At 42.9% G+C, this 25,694-nt stretch overlaps 1 protein-coding gene across 1 annotated transcript in view; it reads left to right on the top strand.

Moving 5' to 3' along the window:
• The window catches only part of LOC138300734 (protein NipSnap homolog 3B-like), a 249,951-nt gene that overhangs the window by 129,595 nt on the left and 94,662 nt on the right, over positions 1-25,694 (top strand). Inside the window, exons 2-3 of the mRNA XM_069240447.1 lie at positions 723-930; positions 19,055-19,210. Of these exons, the coding sequence (XP_069096548.1) occupies positions 723-930; positions 19,055-19,210 (364 nt within the window). The remainder of the gene's footprint in view (positions 1-722; positions 931-19,054; positions 19,211-25,694) is intronic.

Here is a 25,694-nt window from a genome sequence, read left to right as displayed (position 1 = left end):
TGCCTGTGGCCATGCCCTGATCCAACCCCATGCTGCGTCCCATATAATACCCAGAACTCAAAAATCGTAATAGAGATCGATCACGTGAACAAGGGCTACCTGGGCAGCATCAGCATATTTGTCACTGATGTTTAGAGAAAATTACTGCAAACATATCCCCCTTGTAACCTGCAGGTGGTATAGAATCCTACGATTCATTTCTGGAGCATAAGCGGAAAGGTACCCTGATCATGCAGTTGGCTGGTCCCTTCATACCCACTTAACACTCTGACAAGACTCAGGGAGATGCTTTAGTGACCCTTAAGAACAGTGCCCAGAATAAAACCAGTGACAAAACTTACCTCTTTTTTAGTGGGTAAAGTTTGTATAGTTGTAACTAGTATGCCTGCACATAAAGCATTTTTTATTCTTGCTTTCTAATTTTACAGGGTATACACCCATGCCGTGACAATTTACCTTTCATCTTGAACTTCCATATGACGCATTCGAAAGTGAAACATTCCACTCGTGGCTTCATTTTATAAATCTCCATAACCGACTCTTTTACAGGAAGAAAGACAATCTGCCCATTTGAATCTTTGAGTAGGAAATAACAAGTGTGCATGCTGGTAACCTTACATTCAAGGTCAAACTGATTCTGAATTCTGCTTTTGAAATATTAGCTTCTGAGTTGTTGAGTTTTGTTTAACTTCCTTCTGTCCATTACATGTTTTCTTTTCCAGTTATGTGCACCATTTGCATCAGCACCCCAGCAAGAAGACAGCAAGTTCTACGAATTTCGCACATATGACATCAAGCCAGCCAAAATGAATGACTTCATGAAGCTACTCTCGGACCGGATCCACATTCGAACAGCTCATTCTGAAATGATCGGTTTTTGGACTGTGGAGATGGGTGGTCTGAACAAGGCCTTTCACATATGGACATACGGTAGGCATCCAATGTCTCCTGCTGACCAGCCCAGAGGCCCCTGTCTTATTGTCTTCAGTGTAGTACACAAAGGCAAATCTGTTGGTTTATTTTCCATGCACATTCTACTGTCAAAGGAGATAAATAAAAAAAAAACTAGCATGTGAAGATCAGTAAAAAATATATATAAAAACGTAAAAACAATTGTTTCACAACATACGTCGAATACTGACATGACCATAGCGCGGACATTACCCAAAGGAATCACAGCGCATTACAATAAAACAGGTATTGTTAAAAGAGATACAAAGATACAAAAAGTTACTAGTTACAGTAACTACAAAGGATACAAGGAGGAGGGTCGAGACAAACGGATGTTTGCTAGTTTCGGTCCTTAAAAAGGCACCGTTATATACATATTATCAGGGGAGGTAGGTGTTAGTAGAAGCAGGGTTTCGTAAGGTGAGACAGGAGTAGCGCAGTTAGATTCAGCGTTGGGTACATTCTCTTGGGGGAAGTTGTCCAAGGGCACAACTGGTCGCAATGAATTTGTAGCAAAAGAGCTTTCAGCTCTTTTTTGAAGATCAGCAGAGAGGCGGTGGTAGTATGTATTTTCTGGGGTAAGGAGTTCCATATTCTAGTCACACTATCTGAGAAGGATTGTGCCATGAGTCATTCATTTGTAAAGGTCAGAGGCTGCAAGAACAAAGCATCTGCATTTCACAATTGACTGGTGCCCCCTGGAAGCTTTAATTTGTTTGCTATGTAGGGAGGAGTGGATCAATTCTTTTGGGTGATACAGACCGTTTTATAAAGCGCCCTAGCTTCAATGGGGAGCCAGCAAAGAGTGGCAAGCTTTGGTGAGATATGGTTGTTTCTTTTCGCCCCATAGATGAGGAGTGCAGCTGAGTGTAAAACTGATTTCAGAATGCTTGGGTGGGTCTTGAGGAGCCTGTCAAAAGAGTCTATTCTAACAGTGATTGAGCAAAAGGATTCAGGTCTTGCTCAGGAATGTAGCAGCTAATTCCTCAAAGAAAACGTAGTTGGTATCACACATGCCTGGCCATAGTGTTGATTTGGGTTTGAAGCTTGCCCCCTTTCATCCAGAGTGACTCCCAGTGATTTGGCACTGTCAATAATGATGGGTTTGCTGTTGAGGATGTTACCACCAGCGGTGGTGAACTCAAAGAGGAGGTAAGTAGGAATTTGGTTTTGGAAGGGTGCCTTTTTAGGTTGTGAGTGGTGATCTTGTCATGAACAGAGTTTAAAGTGTTGGCAAGATCGGTGATGTCAATTGTGGATGTGACTATTTCGTAGAGCTGTGTGTCATCTTCATACTGATGGTATAGGACTCCCAGTGGTTTGATATAAAGTATGAACAGAGTAGGAGCAAGATTAAAGCCCTGTGGTACTCCTCAATTGAAGCCTTTGGTGAAGCTAGACAGTCGTCAATTTAAATCCTTTGTCGTCTGCCCATGAGGAAGGATTCTAGCCATTTTAGACCCACACCATAAGTGCCTATCTATTTTCTTAGTGCATTTAGAAGCCTAGGGTGATTAACAACAGGTCGAGCGAAACAAGGAGGCAGGAGCTTCCTGAGTCTAGGACTCAAAGAGCATCATGGACAACCTGAAGCACTGCTGTTTCGGTACTGCATCCCTGATTTAAGCCAGATTGGACTTTGTCCAGGTTATTATGTTTCATGTGTTGTGTGAGTTGTTTCGCTACACAGCTTTTGATGATTTTTCTAAGAAAAGGCATGTTGATGATAGGGTGAAAGTTATTGAGGTCATCAGCATCTGCTGAAGGTTTTTGAAAAGTGGTGTGACTTGGTCAGTTTTGATTGAATCAGGAAAAAGTCCCTGGCTGACAGAGAGAGTTACTAGTTTTGTCCAGTAGGAGAGCACTGTAATGTAACGATCTTTAGAAATGTTACTCTGAATATGTTCCACAAAGTGATTTGGGGGTTTGGTTTTCACGATGTTTTGATTAAGATGTTATCCTTGATAATGTCAAGGTTTTTCAGACGTTCTCGGCTTTACAAACCGTGGTGGTGATAGGATGCTCATCTTGACATAGGAGTGATTTCATTTTGGAATAAAAAATTATACAAACTCTTCCGTGGAAGTGGACATGGAGGGCTGGTGACTGTTTTTATCAGATCAAAGAATAGTTTAGGTCGATTCTTGTCTGAGTGAAGAAGGGATATGAAGTGATAAGGTTTCCCACAAAATAAATATGTGCTTTTGGTAAAGTGATGTAGCATTGTGGAGCTGTTCCAGATAAGTTGTGGAAGGTGTCTGTTTCCATTTCTTATATAGAGATCTCAAGGTTTTTCTTTCCTCATATAGGGCCTTATTGAACAACGTAGCAGGTCATGATGGTATTTTATTTTTGCTTTAAAGTGGGGCTTCCTTCTCAAGTAAATCAGAAAGATTGTTGAAGCAGTGGACAGTGGAGACATTGATATGGGAGTGAGTACTAATGGGGGAAGTACCTTCATTGCAGATTTGCTGAGTTGGCTGAGGTTGATGTTCTTGATGTTGCAAAACCAGGAGGTCACTCCTTTTAGTTAGTGTCTGTTCATGGTGTGAGTGAGTTGTAATAAGAAAGGAATAGAAAAAAGTGGTCACTCGTCTTTCCTGCCACTGGGTGATTTCGGCAACTCACTGGGTGACCACGTGAAGAGAGCTGAAATGGTGTGATACGCAATGGCACCTTGTGAGTTGGCAGTGGGTTTGTCAACTGAGTCAGTGGGTTTGTCAACTGAGAGCAGGTCATCCTTGGAGATTGTTAGATCAAGTATGGGGCCTTTCATGCGTGTTGGTTTGAGGTTGTCTGTACCAGTTAGTTTGCGGAGAGGAAGACGGCCGTGTAATTTTGGCACCTCACCAGGTGACCATGTGAAGGGAGCCAAAATAGTGTGATACAAAATGGCACCATGTGAGTTGGCAGTGGGTTTGTCAACTGAGAGCAGGTCAATCGTGGAGATTAATAGATCAAGTATGCAGCCTTTCTTGAACGTTGGTTTGAGGTTGTGTTGTACCAGTTAGTTTGTGGAGAGGAAGATGGCAAGCTAGTTGAATGAGGAATCATCTGTGTTGCCCTGGTGCAGATTAAAATCTTCTAGAAAGATCACTTTGCCATTTTGTGTTGATTGGTCACTTGTGAGACTAATGTATTCTTAGATAAAGGCCGAGTTGTTACTTTGTGGATGATAGACTACATGAAGTCTAATTAGAGCGTTGTGTTGGACTCGCAGGTCTGAATGAAAAGTTGTGTTGTACTCATAGTTCTAGGGTTAGGCATTAGCGGGTGGAAAACGAGCCATTGGGAAGCTTCTTCAATTGTAGGGCATCTCTGAAGATGGCAGTCATGCTCTAATCAATGAGTAGTTCAGATTTCTCTGAGATCAACAAATTAACTACTCTTATATTTGCTAATAGCATGCTTATTTTTGTTGTATTTTATCGTAGAAGTGTATAACACCTTGTGTAACTGACGAGTCCCCAAACTGCTTCTGGGTGGATGATTAAGTGACTAGTTGGTATGGTCAACAATGGAAATATAACAGAAGCAGGCCTGCCAACTTGTAGTGAATTTCACCATGTGAGTATTGTGCAGGTCCTTAGAGGGAACAGGGCCTCATGCCGAGGGCTGCCAAAAAGGCACTTAGCCCTCCAGCAAGCGCACTACACCCTTCCTCAATCCTCTTCACAATACAAAGGGTCATTGAGGCTGCCACCAATGTCCTTGAGTGTTTTACACCCCTTAATGAGCATCAGCTGCTTACTGCCTGAAAAGACAGGCCAGAAAGCCATTTTGTACAGTGGTTTTCACTCATCTTTCCTGTCCCCGTGTGATTTCGGCTCCTCATTGGGTGACCATGTCAAGGGAGCTGAAATGGTGTGATACACAATGGCACCATGTGAGTTAGCAGGTCTGTGGAAGGCATGTTTCAATTGTTTTTTGGCAGTTATATGGCAGTGACTCAGCGTGGAGTGATGCAGAGTAATGTGGGAGATAACTGTTGCAAAGCAGATATTTCCCATCTTCTGAGATATTGGATGAGAGACAACTTTAATTATTGTGCTTTGTGGAAAGTGGAGGGTGTTGTGCATGGAGTTTCAGATGAATGCTCTAGTACTGATGTAGTGGCCTTGTTGTGGCACATGTATATGGAGAGCGGTAGAGCAATATAAAATTGAGATGGGCTTGAGATTCATACGATCATTCTCCAGTCTGACCTGTGATGATCAGATCATCTGTTTGGGGACAGACAGGTTTTTACAGCTCTCCTGAATTCGAGGTAGACATGGAGGATTCTTATTTCTGTTGGGAATGAGTTTCTGAAGGTGACCGCCTTTACAGAGAAGGAAGTACCACTGTGTGTATTCATTTATATAGGAACTGTCAAAAGTGGGACCAGTCTGGGCAGATGTGTCTTTGATTGACAGCATCACCAGTATTTTATTTGTATGGTAGCTTCTACGACATGAGTAGCCTCGAGCAAATAACAAAGATCCTTGAATGATTTTTGTCTGACCATAGGCAAGCAGTGCAGAATATGCAGGCCTGAATAGTTGAAGTCATACCATACATTTGGAAATGCAGGAGTTGTCTCGTGGCTGCATTCTGGATTCTAGGTAGGTAGGTAGGGAGGGGCCCTGAAATAAAGTCCAGTACCATAAACTAGACATGAGAGGATGAATGCAAAGGTGGCCTGAGACTTGTAAGGAAATCCTAAATGTGGGATGTAACGTCTGCAGGACTTACAAGTCTCTTGCAGTGCACAGAATAGGTTGAAATACATGATCATTCCCAGGTTCCTCACTTCTGTTGAAGTGGTTGTTCGAGTTCATGAAGCCTAATGGAAGTGGAGTAGTATCCATTTCCATAGTTGATACGGTCCAGTGGTACACTGTTTTCAGTCACTTTCCTAGCAAACAGGAGTCAAACTATAAGGTGTAATGCACGTAGCTGTATCATGTATGATGGAATGATATAAGGAATTCCAGTTGGTGGCAGAGGTATGGATTGAAGAGAAAATGTTTAAAATGTCAGGTATCCAACAGACGAGGTGAAGTAGAGATTAAAGGTGCCTGTGGGGAGAGAGGAACTGTAGCCCAAGATGCTACCTTAAATGCCACCCTCTAAAGTAGGGTAGAGTGACTCACTGTGTTAAAGACAGAAAAGGGGTTAGGCACTAGTAGCTCAGTGACTCTGTTTGGGACCTCAGTGATCTTCTTATATTCCCACGTGGTGAACCCTTAGAGATGCTGTGAGGGTAATGCTGTTTGGTTGGTCCAGGAATAAATTGTTTTCTTTGCAGAAAGCAAAGATGTTAGTAAAGGCCGAACTTTCAATGACATTGCTCACAAGCATTATGTAGGATATTGGTTGAGTCTGCCATGTTTCCTTAGGGTCTGTTTGATGAAGGAAATCTCGGGATAGCTGGGGTTCTTTCCAGATACTATGGATTCATTGAAGGTGGCTCTGACTGAGAAGGCAGCAGAGGTGAAGAGGAGGATGTTCTTGAACATTTGTGGCGGGCTTAGTTCTCCAGACAGCAGGCATTGCCACTGGCCTTGATTACTCCCCAAATTTTATTGGCAGAGTGTGGCGTGAAAGAAAGTCACCTGTGGTGCTGCTCAGAGGGTAGCTTTATCAGCAAAAAATGTTAAGGTGGACATTCTCTGTCAGATTTGCTGATAAGGACATTTTCAGGTTGTTGGCTTTGGCATCGGACATCAAGAGCTCTTGACAGTAAGTTTTGCTGAAGGTGTTGCATTACATTCTGAATCATGGAATTTGATGATAATCTTGTGTAATTCCTCTGAAGGACCTGCTCTTACAGAGATGCAGTGAGAATAGAGAAACATTTTTCTTCTTGATTACAGCTATATAAATTCTAGAATGTTGTTGAAGTTGGAGCCTGTTATTGACTTTCTTCCCAGTCTCTTCCAAGGATTCTGGTATTATTTTTTAAACTGTTTACGTCTGTGTAGAATGTGTCTGTACTTTGGGAGCAAGAAGAGATTTTGAAGGGGATCAGTTAATTGAAGACTGTAAATAACTAAGATTAGAACACTTGAACGTTGCGTACAGATTTGCGTGGTAGTGAATTTAATGGCTGTTGTTGGACAGCAGTGAGGTAAGGTTGCTAAGAGGAACTTGTTGATCCCTTTTGGTGGTGGAGGAGACTTGGTAGATATAAAATTACCTCTCTAGAAAGTGATATTGCAAGTGAGAGCATAAATAAGACAGGAGAAGTTTCTGTGTGGAAAGCAACATCAAAATGCTAGAAAGGGCCTCTTTTGACATGGTAAGCCCTCCACTTTGTGCCTGGTATTTGATGTGGTTTCAAAGTTATAGTGCTGAGGTCCCCTCCTAAACAGGTTCCTTGGGTCAGATCTCTTTCCCAAAATTGTTGTGATGCATTGGCACAATTGGCAACACCGTTCGTTAGCTGCCACAATAAATCCCTGTACTTGGGTACCCAGGGCATAGGGTACTAAGGGTAAGCCCCTGAGGGCAGCAGCACAGATTGGGCCACCCTCAGGGACCATGCATCTAAGTGCACCCTACACTACCTTTGCAGGCTGAGTGTCCTGGTGCAAACCTAAAATGCAGATATTACATGACACACAACCTGTGTGACCTGTCCACTACACACTGCATTCAATATAGGTAAGCCACCCCTCTGGCATTCCTTCCAGCCCTAAGGCAGGGTGCACTATAATGCATGTGTGGGCATAAGTGCATGAGCAATATGCCCCTACTGTGTCCTTGCCAAACCTGGGACATAGTAAGTGCACAGAGCAGCCATTTCAAATGCAAGTACTGGACACTGGCCAGTACGTGTTTCACAGCTACATAATTGCCTCTCTCAACCCTGGGTTGTTTGGTATCTATTAGAAATTAAGATCTCTAGTTCGGACCAAGTAGGGACCACAATCCTAGTCAGGGTAAATCACAACACAATCCAGATTATTCTGTGCCCACCCTCTGGTAACTTGGGACTAAGCAGTTAAGCTTGCGGTGACGTCGGACTTGCATTGCAGGCCGCGGTCATTGTGTGCAGCGAGGTCCACGGGGCTGGAGCAGGCTGCAACATTGGTGCTGGCGTGGCTGAATTTGTTACTGGCGTCACTGAAGTCAGAGAACTCGCTAAAAGCTAGTAGATTAAGTTTATGCTGGTCCTGAGACTTCAGAAAAGAAGACAAGCTCAATCCAAACCCTTGTAGAGCACCTTTTGGGGGAAGGCAGCATTCTTCCAGCCCAGTCAGAGGCCAGCAGGTAGCAGGGCAACAAGGAGGGCAGCAGTCCTTCTCAGCAAAGCAGTCCAGATGAGTCCTTTGGACAGAAAGGCAGTTTCTCTGACGTAGTTCAGGTATAGATCCAGAAGTGTCTGATTTGGTGGAGTCAGAGACCCAGCTTACATACCTAAAGATGCATTTGTAGTGGGGGGAAAGTTCAAAGAGTAGTTTTGAAGTGCACAATTTCCCCTTTCAGCCCAGTCCTGTCTGCCAGGATCCAAGCGGGGGTTATCAGTCCTTTGTGTGAGGGCAGACCACTGGATTTTGAAATGTAAGAGTGAGCCCCTCCACCCTTCCTTCCCAGGGAGACTTATTCAGTATGCAGATGAAAGCAGATGTGACTGAGTGTCCTGTGTTTATGGCTGTCTGGGTGGAATGCACAAGGGAAGCTGTCAACCAGCACAGACCAGGCATAGACTGCGGACAGGTTGTAAGGCACAGAAGGCACAAGTGCAGAGAAATGCCCACTTTCTAAAAGTGGCATTTCTAAAATAGTAAAAATAAATCCAACTTCACCAATAAGCAGGATTTTCTATTACCATTCTGGCCATACTAAACATGACAGGGCTACTCCTTCCAGATCAGAATCTACCACTTACAAGTTTATGAAGGCAATTCTAATGCTTGTCTATGTGAGGAGAAGGCCTCATAGCACAATAGTGGAAAACAATTTTGTGAGTTTTCCATTACCAAGACATGTAAAACCCATAAGTACATGTCCTGCATTTTACATACATGGCACCCTGTCTTATGGGTCACCTAGGGCCTACTTTAGGGGTGACTTATATGAAGAAAAGGGGGATTTTAAGGCTTGACAAGTAGTTTTAAATGCCAAGTCGAAGTGGCAGTGAAACAGCACATACAGGCCTTGCAATGTCAGGTCTGTGACATGGGTAAGGGGCTACTTATGCGAGTGGCACAATCAGTGCTGCAGGCCCATTAGTAGCATTTAATTAACAGTCCTTGGGCACATGTAGTGCAATTTAGTTAGTACTTACAGATAAGTAAATATGCCACTTGGGTAGGAACCTATGTTACCATGTTTAGGGGAGAGAGCACATGCACTTTAGCACTGGTCAGCAGTGGTAAAGTGCGCAGAGTCCTAAAACCAGCCAAAACAGTGTCAGAAAAATGGAGAGAGGCAGGAAAAACGTTGGGGGATGACCATCCTAGGGCTAGGAGGTCTAACATCTGTCCCCTTCAGCTGAAAGTGGGGAGAGCTACCTAACCTGTTGGGAACTCTCATCACTAAGGCAGAAGAATCTGGAGAGACCATCAGCATTGGCGTGGTCAGTCCCCAGGCGATGCCCCACCATAAAGTCCATTCCCTGTAGGGAGATGGACCACCTCAAGAGTTTAGGATTTTCACCCCTCATCTTCATGGGCCATCTGAGGGTCCTGTGGTCTGTCTGAACCCAGAAGTGAGTCCCAAACAGATGTGTTCTCAGCTTCTTCAGTGCCCAGACCACAGCAAATGCTTCTCTTTCAATGGGACTCCACTCCTGTTCCCATGGAAGTTACCTACTGCTAATGAAGGCTACCGGTTGGTCTAGGCCCTCCTCATTCAGCTGTGCTAATACTGCCCCTATGCCATGCTCCGAAGCGTCAGTCTGCACTATGAATTCACAGCTGAAATCAGGGGCCCTGAGCACAGGTGCTGTGCAAATGGCTTCCTTGAGGGAATCAAAGGCTTCCTGACAAGCCTCTGTCCAGTTCACCAACCTGGTCTGCTTTTTCGAAGTCAGCTAAGTTAAGGGGGCCACAACTGTGCCATATTCCTTAACAAATCTTCGGTAGTAACCAGTGAGGCCTAGAAAGGCTCTCACTTGAGTGTGGGTTTTAGGTGATTGCCAAGCAATGATTGTTTCAATCTTGGCCTGGAGGGGCTGCACCTTGCCACCACTTAACAGGTGTCCCAAGTACACCACAGAATCCTGCCCAATCTGGCACTTACTGGCCTTGATTGTCAGTCCTGCCTGTTGCAGGGCCTGGAGCACCTCTTGGAGGTGAAGGAGGTGTTCCTCCCAGCTGGCACTGTAGACTGCAATGTCGTCTAAGTAGGTGGCACAGAAATCCTCTTTACCAGCCACGACCCTGTTAACCAGCCATTGGAAGGTAGCAGGGGCATTCTTCAATCCAAAGGACATCACCTGGAATTTGTAATGTTCCTCAGGGGTTGAGAATGCTGACCTCTCTTTTGCCCCCTCAGTCAAGGGGATCTGCCAGTACCATGATGTCAAATCAAAGGTACTGAGGAATTTGGCAGTACCTAGCCTGTCAATGAGCTCATCAGCTCTAGGGATGGGGTGTGCTTCAGTCTTGGTGATGGAAGTGAGACTTTGGTAGTCCACACAGAACCTAAGTTCAGGTTTGGCGCCCGGTGGGGCAGCATTTGGTACCAACACCACTGGGATGACCAAAGACTGTTAGAGGTTTCAGTCACCCCTAAAGCTAGCATCTTGGCCACTTCCTCCTTGATGCTGGCATTCACTCTGTCTGACAATCTGTAAATTTTGTTCTTTACATTAGGACTGTCTCCCGTGTCAGATGTGTGAGTCCAGGGGTGAGAGAAAACAGGGAGGAGAACTGTCCTAGCAACTGGTAACAGTCACCTCGCTGGCCTGAGGTCAAGGAGTCAAAGAGATTGACACCCTCCGCTGACCCATCACTTTCTTGTGCAGAAAGGAGGTCAGGAAGAGGTTCAATCTTCTCCTCCACACCCACATCTGTCACCAGGAGCATGCTGACTTCAGACCTCTCAAAGTGAGGCTTTAGTCTGTTTACATGGAGATGGCCACCCCAGTTGCACACCCCAACTTTTGGCAGGCGCAATGGTGGGAGATTGTACAGAGACGAGGAGTGGCCACCCCCAATCTGCACCACCCCCAAGGTGTTGCAGGCGAGGTGACCTGTCCATTTAATTTTCCTTCATCTTACATGGTAGGAAAAGAGCCAATCAGGTATAGGGATGTGACCACTGCCCAAGGGAAGTGGTCACATAGTGGATGTAGCCACCCTAAGGTAGATGGCCCATTAGCTACTAGCAGGTAATGCAGTATATATTGGACATCCCTAGGCCTGCAGATCAGATTCGATGGACACAAGAAGGCCAGCGACAAAGAAGACCCAAGGCTCAAGGAACTGAAGTCCTGCTTCACCAAGAAAAAGACAGCAAACTCTGCCTTCTGCACCCAGGACTCAACAATCGCCGCTGAGGGAGTCGACTGGATATCAGACGGACTCTACAAAACCCCAGAGGACTCCAACCTACTGAAAATTGCAGAGGACCTCCCCCCAGAGTGAAGGCATCACTCCTTGTAACCAAGAAACAGAAACCAGTGAAGTCCAGTTCACTGACCAGCTGCTGACCAACGAACTGGACATAGCAGCCTGACTAAATTCCACTCCATGGACCCGGAGGACAACCCCTGCAAGTCTGCGAAGTTTGGTGACACTGCAACCTCCAGTGGCCAAACCGTACAACAGCCAGAGGTACTGGACCCCCAGCGTCTGTCACCCAGAAACAAAAGTCCACTCCAGACTCTCCGAGGACCAGAAGCAAGCCTCATTCAAGGGACTTCATTACACATAAGAACTACCTACCAGAGTAGCCCTGCTGACCTGCAATCTTCCCTCCAAGTGACCTGCCCCCTGGTTTCAAGAGCACCTTTGCGCACAGCTCTTGGCTGATATATCTGCTTTGCACCCTGCCTCCCAGGCCCCTGTACCAAAGAACTACCTGTGCTATAAGGGTCACCCACCCCTTGTGACCTCTACAGTCCAATGGGACCCACTGGACTCACCTTGAAATCCTCCTGTGCAGTGTATTTCCAGGTGGTCCCCCTCGCCTGTCCTGCACGAGCTCCAAGACTTTCAGCAGCTGCTCCCACTTGAACCCTGAACCACCTGGACTTCTCCATCTGGCCTAAAGGACACCTTGATGACTTCGACCTAAAAACAGACGGAGACATTGGTAAATGCATTTCCTGATTTTATATGCATTTTAAAAATGTTCTCCCATTGATTGCTATGGTGCATATTTACGCTCAAAAAGACTATTTTTGCTAAACTTTGAAACTTAAAAAGTACTTATCAGACTTTAATGATCTTGGTCTTAATTTTTTTTTTTTTAAGTTAGAAGTATTTTTGTAAATTGGTCTTTAGTTATTCTTTTGGGTGGGTGTCCAAATGCATTGATACTGTGATTACAACAAATGCTTAGCACTTCTCCAAGATTGGCCTATCTTCTTGACCAAGCTACCACAAAAATTAAAGCATTAGGTGGTCTAGCTTTTACCTCTGTAAACCAATGTGGGGTTGCTCGGACTTTCTGCACAGTACACATTGTTTTTGTACGCTACATAGCCAGCCTCCTTGTAGTTGTACACTAAATAGCCAGCCTCCTACACAAAGTAATGGAACATTTGTGCAAGTAAGTAGATTGGAGGAAGGACACACCCACTGGAAGGCCCGCTCCAGCAAAACACCAGTTAGTAAATGTTTGTGGGGTCCACCCAGAAAATACATTGGGGAAACCCAGGTGAAGAAACAGCTTAAAAAAAACATCAGTTAGTCATATTCAATAGGGTCCACCCGGGATGATTAGGTGCATACAACAGGATGATGCAAACACCCAACAAACAAGATTAAAAGGAAAAAGGTAAAAGGTTTATTCATACACTCCTGATTTAAAAACTTTGTCATTAACAGATTAATATTGATTTTATTAAAATGAAGTAGGCATTAATATATTATATATATTTAATAGATTACCTGAAAAATGCTATGATCAAAGAAATTATGTCATCTGGCACATGAGGTTCACTAGCTATTTTAAGTGGTGGAAGCAATACAGAGTCCCAAGCCCCTCGCCTGGGGAGAAGTTATCGTTCCCCAGCATGTGTCAGTGGTGAAGGAACCATTGTGAGCCCCTGCCCTTGTCACCAGGGAGGAATCCAGCCCCCATACCCTATTTCCTCTCTGCAAGTATAGAATCCCTCCCGTATGCATGTCTGCAATTGTTTGATGTATGAAACATTACTGCTTCTCCATTTCTGGATGCTCCCTTTTGACTATATACCTAAGCTATGCTGCCTGATAATATTGTGTTATGTCAGGTACGGTTGCCCCACCCACTAACCCATGCCCCTCAGGTGGCAACTGCATATTAATCCTAACCAGTGTTTGTTTTTCCCTTACCCAAACAAAGTTGACTACCATAGCTTGAAATCTATGAAGAGACAAAATATAAATATAAAAACAAAGTATAAACATTTCAATATGCATCCAAAAGGGACTAGATCTTTTTATATGGAGTACTTTTATTTGGGCATCTTTGTGTGAAACACATTCAGGCCCTCCTGAGTATCAAGCTAGAAGAAATACTTCCTATTAATACCTTTCCTCCCCTCGCTCTTATACTTGAGATTGCCTCTTGTACAGTAGTATAGTAGCTAAATACACCGTCATCTTAAGTGGGACGTTGCATACGTCTTGTAGAATCCCAGGCTTGATACTTTCTACTGACTCAATGCCCAACTGCTCATCGAGTTTCACATATTTGCATTTAAATATCACATCATACAATATATAATTCATAGTCTAACAACATATTAAGTGAGGCAACGTACACTGTCAAATGTGTATACTTTGAATCTTAGTGCCACACAGGGATCAATATTACAAGTTGTGTGATGCCTATTGCACCTGCTAGTTACTGGGTGCAGGAAAGACTACTTTCTCAGCTTTTACCCATGATAAATTTGGGTAGGACAAACCTGGCAGAAATGCAGAAAAGATCTGTTAATTACTGTGTCACACTCATTGTGATGTGGAAGGCACCAACATCAGCATGTTATACTCCATTTCTAAGGGTGTAATTCATATTAAGGGGGTTATTACAACTTTGGAGGAGGTGTTAATCCGTCCCAAAAGTGACGGTAAAGTGACGGATATACCACCAGCCATATTACGAGTTCCATAGGATATAATGGACTCGTAATACGGGTGGTGGTATATCCGTCACTTTACCGTCACTTTTGGGACGGATTAACACCTCCTCCAAAGTTGTAATAACCCCCTAAGTGTTATTTACGGCACCCTTTAAAGTCTGAATCCTAGGGTATTAGAATTTATGCTAAGTATCTCATAACAATGCTTGCAAAAATACCATAGACTAATGGGCATTTAGTGGGATTGTCACCAAGTACTATATTATATTTAGAAGAAATGTCTCTGGCTGATATTAAGCTCATTACATAAAGTGTATTACTTGAGACTATGTTGCACAACTACTGTACACTATTCTCTCATCTGAAATCAACAAAAAGTGTTGTAAAAAGTATTCAATTTTTTTTTCACAAATATGTCACTAAAGACTTTCCATGTCAGTCATATTAATCCCCTTATTGTTTCTCAGGTGTTTATTGTATTTTAGTGTCTACAAAGAAAATCTAAGTGATGTAATCCAGTTCTCAATATTAAGAGTCAAAGAGCTACTCCATTGTCTAAAAATCAGTGTTTTAGCCATCTCAAAAGCCTGAGATAGCTCCCTCCTAACCATTTTAAATGTATAGGAACAACGTGGAGCACAGACAGTAATGGTGACTGCGGAACTGTCTGGTGGAGAATGAAATCCATCCTTCCATATACATCGGTGCAAAATGGAGCAACCCAGAGTAAATTAAAAATCACAGAGCCTATCATGTTTTTACAAGCCTAACTATATCTGTAAATCAAATTCCATTGGATAAAATTAAAATTTATGTCTAGTTTAATCTTAGATAAATGATCATGTACATTGGATCACAATGTTTCAAATGTTATTCTTGACAGCTCAGCCACCTGTTTTCTCCCACTTTGTCAGAAAACCTTTTCCTTTCCTTGAAAATTATGAAGGCAAATATATATTAGAAGGTGTCTGAGGCAATTTCATCAACCCCAGTTTTTATCCTGTCAAATATTAACATCACAGGTGCTGGAAACATAATAGTATTTCTCTCAGCAGTGATTGTGTTTAAAAAGGTACCTCTAAATTAATACATCTTTAATTGTTATTAATTTGTCCGACATCCAGCTTTTTACAAGGTAGTGGTTTATTATTAAACTGTAGTGCTGAATTCACTGGATTCATCCAAATAAAAGCAATTGTATAAATATGATTCTTTCCTATCTGTGAGTAATTGATTCCAAAGTAAAGATAAAAAGGGGGTCTGAGAAGGAAAGACATGCACTCCCATGGAGTGCCTAGAAACTAATAAAAGTGTTCCTCAAGTATACAGCTCATCCAATAACAACTCTGTGAATCCGAAATACTCCAAGAGGAATAAATACAAGAACAGGGAGGAAATCTAGAAAATCGAGAGCCAACAGAGCCATTTAATCGTGTGCATGGGGCTGACCCAAAGCCCACTCATGTAATTTATTGAGAACAATTGGTCTTCCTAAAGACAGATAAGGTCTCTGTATCCAATACCTAAACATGTGAGGATCACAAAGAATAAACGTTATGGCCCACTTAAACTTAAAAGGCAGCCCAAACAAAACCCTGGGTACACTTTGATTTAACTAACACAGTTCTTTGTACGTTGGTTTTTTTTCTCCCCATCCAAAAAGTCCCTTGCCATCTGATCACCTACTCCTAGTTTTTATTGACTTCTTAAATACTAGCAGTAGAATCTTTTGAACTATGTAAACAGTTTGGACAGCATAATCTTAATTGTATTTAACATTGCCCCACAAGGTAAAGTGTAATTTTCACAACATCTAAAATTAGTCAGATTCTTATCCATACCAATCTTAAAAATGTCACTGGCCACAGTCTCTACAATTTCTCAAATGTTTTTGCTTACAGTTAATAGAGAAAGGCAACACCTCTGATTTTCCCAATTGAACTTTTTGTCCTAAGATGTTTCCAAAAGGTAATATATTAGTATCTAGCAAAGGTATGCCTAACTAGTCAGCATTAATAATAGCCAGCACTCTAGCCTGCCCACCAGTGCATAATGTCTTAAACCATTTATAAAGATTCATATGCCAAAACCAAACTTACTTGAAACATAGTTCAGATAGCTTCAGCGCTCTTGTCAAAATAAAGTCAGATCACTGCCAAAGGTTACCCATGCGTCTTTGTGAAATTTATAAGATGTACAAGCTGCTTCAAACTTTCACAAGTATGCAACACATCCAGAATGTAGTGGATGAAAAAATGCTTTAATAATCTCATTTAGATAGCATCAACTTTCCACTAGTTTGCATTACACAAGCCAATAGTTTCAGTTTCATAACTGAGCACTGACAAAGTCAGTAGGCTTTCCCTTTAAATAGCCAATCCATCAGCTTTGCCAGTGCTTGTTTGGGCCACCATACAAATGCAGGTTCCTAGTCCTTGCACACAAATGTCCAGCAATTTTGGAATGGGATTCCCATTCCAAGATGGCCTCCATGCATTGTGACACATGCGCACATCAACCTTCTGTCAGCCCCACGTTTTGTGGCATGTGTATGATCAATGATGCCTGTGCCTGCATGCATCATGACATACATACATGACAGTGTACGTGCATGAGTCATAATGGAGCTAACTTCTTTTTTTAACTTACTGTTCCAACATGGTAGGGACTAGTCATTGAGCAGTCCATTAATACAAAGAATGACATCTGTGCAAAAGTGTATATTTTAAGAAAGGAGCTGTCACAAGTATGTCCACCTTCAACAAATCCAGAATGTGTTGGATGAAACAATGCTTTAATAATCTCATTTAGATAGCATTAACTTTCCAAAAAATTGCGAAATCCGGTTGGCAGGACTCCACTAGATTGCATTACACTTTCCAATAGCTTCAGTTTTATAACTGAGCACTGACAAAGTCAGTAGGTTTTCCCTTTAAATAGCCAGTCCATTAGCTTTGCCAGTGCTTGTTTGTACCACCATACAAATGCATGTTTCTAGTGCTTGCACACAAATGTCTAGCAAATTTGGAATGGGCTTTCCATTCCAAGATGGCCTCCATGCATTGTGACACATGGCCACATCAACTTCATGCCATCCCCATGTATTGTGGCATGTGTATGATTAATGATGCCTGTGCATGCACGCATCATGATATACATACATGATGATGTGTTTTTTTTTTTACTTACTGTTCCAACAAGTTAGGCGCCAGCCATTGAGCAGTCCATTAATAGAAATAATTAAATCTGTGCAAAAGTATATATTTTAAGAAAGGAGCCGGCCGCTAGCTAATTGCCTGGCCCGCTTAAATTAAAAAAAACTAATATATATATATTTTTTTTAACTGATGCAACACAGATGGGCGGACAGCAACTGGAGTATGTCAAGGGTCGAGGAAACTAAACCCTGCCTTGTGGCAAGAAGAAAGGGGAAATGGATGATCTGGGGTTGACTTAATTAAGAAAAGAAAGGGGAAGTGAAAAGGGAAATAGCACATGGGAGAGAGTGCATGAAAAAACATGCACTCCTATGTAGTGCCCAAAGGAAAATAAACAGGCATTTTCAATGCAACGGGGCTTGCATTTGCTCGAGTTGGAGTTGTAAACTCCTAGCCTAACTTTTCTTGCCACACAAATTAAAAGAAAAAAAACACAGCGCGATCGCACTATGTAAAATGCAGCGCGATCGCGCTGCAATTGAAAATGGAAAAACTGAGCGCAATCGCGCTTTGTAAACCCAAGCGCGATCGCTCTGCGGGGAAAATTAACAGATAAAGTAGTCCGGACCCCAGGCTCAAAACATCGAGCCTCGTATGTTTTTGGTCGTTTACCGGTGCTGTGTAGGCGGGCTAAACACCGGAAAAGGCATGACGTATACATGCCTTTCACAAATGAAAGCAAGCAGATTTTAAAGAGAAAGCCCAGGAACCAATGAAGGAGACTGACGTGACCTGGGCGTGGTTTGAAGCCCAAAGAGAGATTACTTTATGGACGGAGCGCTTTGTGATCGCCCATAAAAGGTAGATTCCTGATTCCAATTGTGGAAGTGTACAAGTCAACCAGCCAGAGCACTGTGGACAAAATGCTCCGGAGTAGGACAAATACAAGAATAGGGAGGAAAGCCATCAAATCAGGAGGACACAAATAAAATAAACAACAAAGCCATCCAATCACGAGTAAAGGGATTGACCCAAAGCTTACTCTTTATATATTGGAAATGATAGGTCTGGCTAACAGACCTGTAAAGCTGTTTGTGGCCAAGACCTAAAATGGTGTTCTAGTAGTTGCTGAACAGAACTGCTGCATTGCCAAGGGGTACAAAAGCAATAGAGCCAGTTCGATATCCTTAATTAAACATCTACACTACATCTCAACAGTCTAAAGCCCTTGTTTAACCTGGTTTGAGACCATCTGAAGGAGAATTCAATTCTAATTGTGGCTATACTGACAAAAACACATTTCGAACTTAAACTCAGTGAAGATTTGCAACTGAGTACCTAGAACACAGACGGTTACCAGCATAGTTATGCCTGGTATAAATATTTTATTCCGTCTACCCCTGTTTGAGTTTTCTTATCTTAATTATTTTTTCTTATGCATAGTACATTTTGTCATTTTTGCAAAACCGTTATCTTTACAGCTGTATTGCTCGTTTGTGCAATTTGAACAGAAGTGTATTTTCAATCCATTCATTATGTGAATGATAGTTTAACTTAGAAAATTGAGAGCTAGTCTGAAGATTGGGCCACACTGATAGTTGTGCGTTTTCTTAAATTTGTTCTGTGAACTTACGATGTACCTAGTTCTGTGCAGGACTGGAACTAACATCTTTGCCGTTGCTGCTGTCTTACATTTTTGTTTATCTTTCCATGACAGACAGTTTTGCCCATCGAAAACGAGTCCGCTCAGCGCTGACGCACGACAAAGACTGGCAGGACACCAGGTCTGTGTTAACTCCAATGCTCGACAAAATGGATGTTGAGATTGCTTACCTGGTGCCCTGGTGCCAGCTAGGAAAGACCGAAGAGCCGGGTGAGTATGAACAGTTAACTTTTTTTAATTTCATAAAGTAAATTGGTGCAGCAAGTGCAGTGGCACCGGATGCCAGAGCCCATTGGGCCGCTCGAATTCCGACAATGTTGTATTTTACTATAATAGCCAAGGGGGCATTTTCCTTGCTTGCGACATGGGCCATGGAATCCTTGCAACGATACTTGAAAATTGATATAGTTTTACATAGAATATATTCTCAGTACTGTCAAGAACATAAAAAACTGCCGTCAAAAATTACTTTTTATCTGCGACATAAAGTTTTCAGCTGGAGTTTCTTAATTACTTCTTCCCAAGGCCACGACTGAGTAAGCATTTTGTGAGGGCCGTGTACAAGGCAGAAATGTGCTGTTGCTGGCACGGACTGTACTATGATTTTATAGTATGTGGCAAGAAAAATGAAAAATAGGAGACTTCTTGCAAACTTTGTTTCCTATAGTGAGCTGTCTGGCACCTTATGTGTGCATCACAAGCATTTAGGGACCTCTTATGTCTGGTGCAACATACAGGATAAATAGAAGCGAGGGCACGTGGGCTCAGTTCCATAGTCAATGCTCGCAGTCTTGTGCACATGCTCAACCACCCGCCCAACACACTGTGGGGCACATGTACGTACCATTTTTCCTGTCGCAAACGGCCCGTTTCGTAGAATCGAACCATTTGCAACAGCAAAAAAACATGTTGGTATGTACAGACCCTATTTTGCAATTCGGTAATCTATTTACCGAATCGCAAAATAGGTTTGCGAGTCACAATTAGGAAGGGGTGTTCCCTTTCTAATTGCGAGTCACAGCGCAATGTAGCCTTGTTTTGTGACTGTGAATGTGGTCGCAAAACAATCGCAGTTAGCACCAGTTTCAAACTGGTGCTAACCCATTGGCAACTGGGAAGGGGCCCCCTGGGACCCCTTCCCCTTTGTGAATGGCAGCGAAAATATTTTTTCAGAGCAGGCAGTGGTCCTATGGACCACTGCCTGTTCGGAAAAAATGAAAAGAAAACTTTTCCTTTAAAAAAAAAAAAAAAAGCATCTTGTTTTCCTTTAAGGAAAACGGGCTGCATTAAAAAAAAAACAAAAAAAAAACGCTTTATTTAAAAGCAGTCACAGGCATGGTGGTCTGCTGTCTCCAGCAGGCCACCATCCCTGTGAGGGCAACCATTCCCATTCCCAATGGGATCGCAAATTGCAACCTACCTCAAGAATATTTATGAGGTAGGTCATTTGCGACCCCATTGGGAATCGCAAACAGTGTAAAGTACACTGTTGTACATAAGGGTTTGCGGCTCACAATTTGAGACAAATTGCGAGTCGCAAAACTCAGGGTCGTACATCTGGCCCGAAATTCAGTGCCTTCTCAAGGCATGATTTTTAAGGTGGGTAGTCCAGCCTGACCTGCCAGGCCAGGTCTTCACCGGACCAGAAACAACCATCCTAGGACCAGTTTCAGGGTATCCCTCCTCATCAGCCAAGCTAGCTTGAATTCAATGGCACAGTGAGCATGGGACCCACGTCTGGGCATTCCCGTGCCACTTAGGGCAAACATAGAAACACAACAAGATGATGGACGGATTGCTGAAACTTTTCAAACATGCACCCCCAGTCACAGATCTGAGTTAAATCTGCTGTTCTTTTGCTTACCATGCACCCCAGTTTGGACCCAGCCATATGCAAATCAGTCTTGACCCTGTTCCCCATGAGAACAGTCGAGCCTGTACATAACTCAGTGGGATATGAAGCTTATTGAGTGTGATTACCATTCATTCTGTATTTGCGTTCTAAACTCTTATCACTTCCTAAAGTAAGCCCGGACTGCTTCATATTGCCACTTTTGAGAGACAGGTTTACAAATTGTGTTTTTCATATGGAAAACAATTATGTTATTAAATGGAATGAAATGGTCTTAAACCCTAAAACACCAATGTTAAATATCAGTATCTTCCAGGTATGGTGTCCTGAAGCCACCTACTGCCATAAGACCCAAAGAAAAGGTCTTGCAATTGAATCATGTTCTCTCTTTTATATGAATCTATTGGGGGAGCTTAGAAATGTAATAAATAAAGGTAGTGAGGGTAAAAAAAACAGCATAACAAGGTGGGCAAATTACCTGGGTGGCAGATAACATAACCAGAGGTAGTCCCGTGGGTACATTTTAGGGACTAACATGCTTCAGATCGAATCTTAGCTTTTCCACTTCCCCTAAATATGCTGAAATTAAACTCTAGGTTCTAAAGCTGACAGGGGCCACAAAACTGTGACATTTTCTCTGGAAAGTTAGCTTGTTGGCCTTGCCATCACCACCACTTGTAGTCGAGTTGGAATCTGTGGAACCAGGAGATGTGACTTTTCACCTCACCCTATTATCTAGCCAAATTGTGTGCTCTTTTGCAATCACCGGTAGAACGTATTTATCTTCTTCGTTTTTGGTAAAATTCACTGCGTTTAGGCTCAGTGTGAGAATTGCACTGCTAAGTGTGCAGCTAAGCAAAAGTAGACTGGATATTACTTGGGAGAGCTGGGAAAGTGCCCAGTCTCTTGTTTTATTCACCAAAATACAAAATGGTGATACATTTACAGCATAATGGGTAAGTAGCAGTGTGCTGCAGTCAGAGGTTTTCTACTTTAACAAACTGTTTGATCCCAGGCAAATCATACTCCTGCTGTGGCTCTGTAAACTAATCTGCCAACGTGTGAGCACGTTGATGCAGGCTAAACGCACATTCCCGGTACAGGATCTGTAGGAGGCTGGCCTGGCTTGTAGTGGGTACCAAGGGGTACTTACACTCTGTACCAGGTCCAGTTATCCCTTATTAGTGTAGAAGAGGTGTTTCTAGCAGCTTAGGCTGATAGAAGGTAGCTATAGCAGAGCAGCTTAGGCTGAACTAGGAGACATGCAAAGCTCCTACTATACCACTGGTGTCATATGCACAATATCATAAGAAAACACAATACACAGATATACTAAAAATAAAGGTACTTTATTTTTATGACAATATGCCAAAAGTATCTCAGTGAGTACCCTCAGTATGAGGATGCCAAATATACACAAGATATATGTACACAATACCAAAAATATGCAGTAATAGCAAATGGAAGTAATGCAAGCAATGTAAAGTTACAGTAGATTGCAATAGGAGCACATAGGTATAGGGGCAACACAAACCATATACTCCAAAAGTGGAATGCAAACCACGAATGGACCCCAAACCTATGTGAGCTTGTAGAGGGTCGCTGGGACTGTAAGAAAACAGTGAGGGTTAGAAAAATAGCCCACCCCAAGACCCTGAAAAGTAGGTGTAAAGTGCTCCTATAACCCCCAGAGAGCACAGAAGTTGTGATATGGGGTTTCTGCAAGGAGGACCAACACCAGCAAAGCAACAACAGTGGATTTCCGGACCTGAGTACCTGTGAAACAAGGGGACCAAGTCCAAGAGTCCAAGTTTGGTGGAGGTAAGTCCTTGCCTCCCCACGCTAGACTGCATTGCTGGGTACCGCATGATTTGCAGCTGCTCCGGCTCCTGTGCACTCTTGCAGGATTTACTTCGTGCACAGCCAAGCCTGGGTCACCAGCACTCCTTCCTGCAGTGCACAACCTTCTGAGTTGTCCTCCAGCGTTGTGGGACTCCCTTTTGTGACTTCGCATGTCTCCTCGTCCAAGTGGCGACATCCTGGTCCCTCCTGGGCCACAGCAGCACCCAAAAACCTTTACCGTGATCCTTGCAGCTAGCAAGGCTTGTTTGCGGTCTTTCTGCGACGTGGGATATCCATCCTCCAATAGAGAAGTTCCTAGTCCTCTTCTTTCTTGCAGAACTTCAAGCTTCTTCCAACTGGTGGCAGCTTCCTTGCACCTTCAGCTGGCATTTCCTGGGCTCCTGCCCACTCTCGACACTGTCACGACTATTGGACTTGGTCTCCTTGTCTTACAGGTACTCAGGTCCGGAGATCCACTGTTGTTGCATTGCTGGTGTTTGTTCTTCCTGCAGAATCCCCCTATCACGACTTCTGTGCTCTCTGAGGGTAGTAGGTGCACTTTACACCTACTTTTCAGGGTCTTGGGTTGGGCTATTTTTCTAACCCTCACTGTTTTCTTACAGTCCCAGCGACCGCCTACAAGCTCACATAGGTTTGGGGTCCATTCGAGGTTCACATTCCACTTTTGGAGTGTATGGTTTGTGTTGCCCCTATACCTATGTATTCCTATTGCAATCTATTGTAATTCTACACTGTTTGCATTACTTTTCTTGCTTTACTTACCTAATTTTGGTTTGTGTACATATAACTTGTGTATATAACTTATCCTCAAACTGAGGGTACTCACTGAGATACTTTTGGCATATTGTCATCAGAATAAAGTACCTTTATTTTTAGTAACTCTGTGGATTTGTGTTTTGTGCATATGACACCAGTGGTATAGTAGGAGCTTTACATGTCTCCTAGTTCAGCCTAAGCTGCTTTGCCATAGCTACCTTCTATCAGCCTAAGCTGCTAGAAACACCTCTTCTACACTAATAAGGGAAAACTGGACCTGGCACAAGGTGTAAGTACCTCTGGTACCCACTACAAGCCAGGCCAGCCTCCTACAGGCTCACTCTCCCTAAACCCCGTTATTGACACCATTAACTACAATTTCTCTGAAAATACCTTTGAGTAACACCCTAACTACTGTAAAGAAAAGTTCTTCTTCAGAGTCTGAATTTGCTATGTTACTGGTATGAAGTAGGTTATGAGAATTCAACATATTTTAGGAGAGTTGGTAGAATATATTGAACTGAGTGATGAATTAATTTTACAATGCATCCATTCGCCATTAATGGCTTGAATGTGCTACTTCAAAACCGAGTCGTACGTTATTATGAACTGAATAAAAATATATACTTGAGGGATTGACTGAGGTGAATTCATTACATATTGTGTCAGGCTTGTGGTGCTGGAAATAAACTGTTGCTGAAAGATTTGTGGACATCTGTAGTCAAACATGGAAATGAATAGCAACATAAGCGACCTTGTAACCATATACTGATGGTGTATAACTCCTGTCTCACCGATGTTAATTTTCAACACTAGGAACAGCCTTAGAAATTTGTATTTGTCTAATAAATAAGAGAGGACCCTTTATCTTTACATGAACCAGGTATAGATGTCATGTAAACTACACCAATTCCACTACACTGTCTATGCATGTACATTAACCCCAACCTTAAACCTAGCCCTAATAATTACCCTAGCTCTAATCCGGCCACTGTCCTACACTACGCATCAATCTTCCCCTAACTCTAAAAGTTACATTCACCATACCAATCTTAACCCTGACCCTAAACTCAATTATAAATCTAACCCTATATCTTAATCTCAACTGAACTAGATGCCTAACCTTCACCTTAACCCTACACTTTACCATAAACCGATCCCTAATTTTTAAACTTACCCCAAATCAAAACTTAATTCTAAGCATAACTCCATGCTTTATCGTTTTCCGTACCCTAATACTGTATCTAAGTCTAAGCCCAATTAACACAACCCTTAACTTTATGATACTTATATTTGTTATGTGTTATGTCATGACTTTTTTAAAAGTGCAGATCTCCCCATAGGCGCTAGAAAGAATGTGCTCTGCCGACTCTGACAGGAGCCTAATGGAAGAGCCAGGTTTTCAGTTTCTTTTGAAATTCTAGGACTGATCTGGAGACTCTGATGTGCAGGGGGATGTTGTTCTAGGCTTTAGGAGCCAGGTACGAGAAAGTGCGCTCGCCGGCTCTGGATTTTCAGCTGCGGGGGCATGGGCGAGTAGGCAGTGAGCTTAGCGGAGATTTCTGGTGGGGTTGTGGATCACCCCAACCAAAATCTTATTTGATATAGTGGTATTTGATGTAGTGTGTGTATTGTATGTAGTGGTTCTGATGAAAAGGTCAGTTGAGGGGTTGTATTGTCTAGTTACTGAAGGGTTGACCAACCAATCTTTGTGGGTCTAACTCCAAGCTTTGACCTATTCAGAGGTCTTGTATTTTTTCAATTACTACATGGTGGTTCAAGGATGTATCCCACTTCTCTCCTGATGGATTTCTTGTCTCTTTGGCTATCAAGGGTTAAAGCTAGATCTACCCTTTCAGAGGTAGTGGGGACAGACCCAAGGGGAATAGCCTCCAATCATTCTGTAAAGACTAGAGCTCTTCTATCCAGCTTGAGGGCAAACTTGGAGCCAGCGTAGGCGCAGGAAGTAGGATGCTGAGGGGCCTGTGGCACTCCCAATAAAAAGCATGCTGGAGTTCAGAAGGTAAATGAGCAATAAAGATGTCTTCAAATGTAGATTTTTTTGTTTTCACATTTACTGTGCGTTCAAAGATGGAAGTCAAAAAGCAGGCTATGTCCTGTGACTAATTGCTGCTTATTCGTTTTTTTGTGGGGAACTATGGGCCTGATTTAGATATTGATGGACGGGTTACTCCGTCACAACGGTGACGGATATCCCATCCA

Source organism: Pleurodeles waltl, chromosome 1_2, assembly GCF_031143425.1.
Source record: "Pleurodeles waltl isolate 20211129_DDA chromosome 1_2, aPleWal1.hap1.20221129, whole genome shotgun sequence".
NCBI lineage: Eukaryota > Metazoa > Chordata > Amphibia > Caudata > Salamandridae > Pleurodeles > Pleurodeles waltl.
This window is presented reverse-complemented; position numbering and strand designations above follow the sequence as displayed.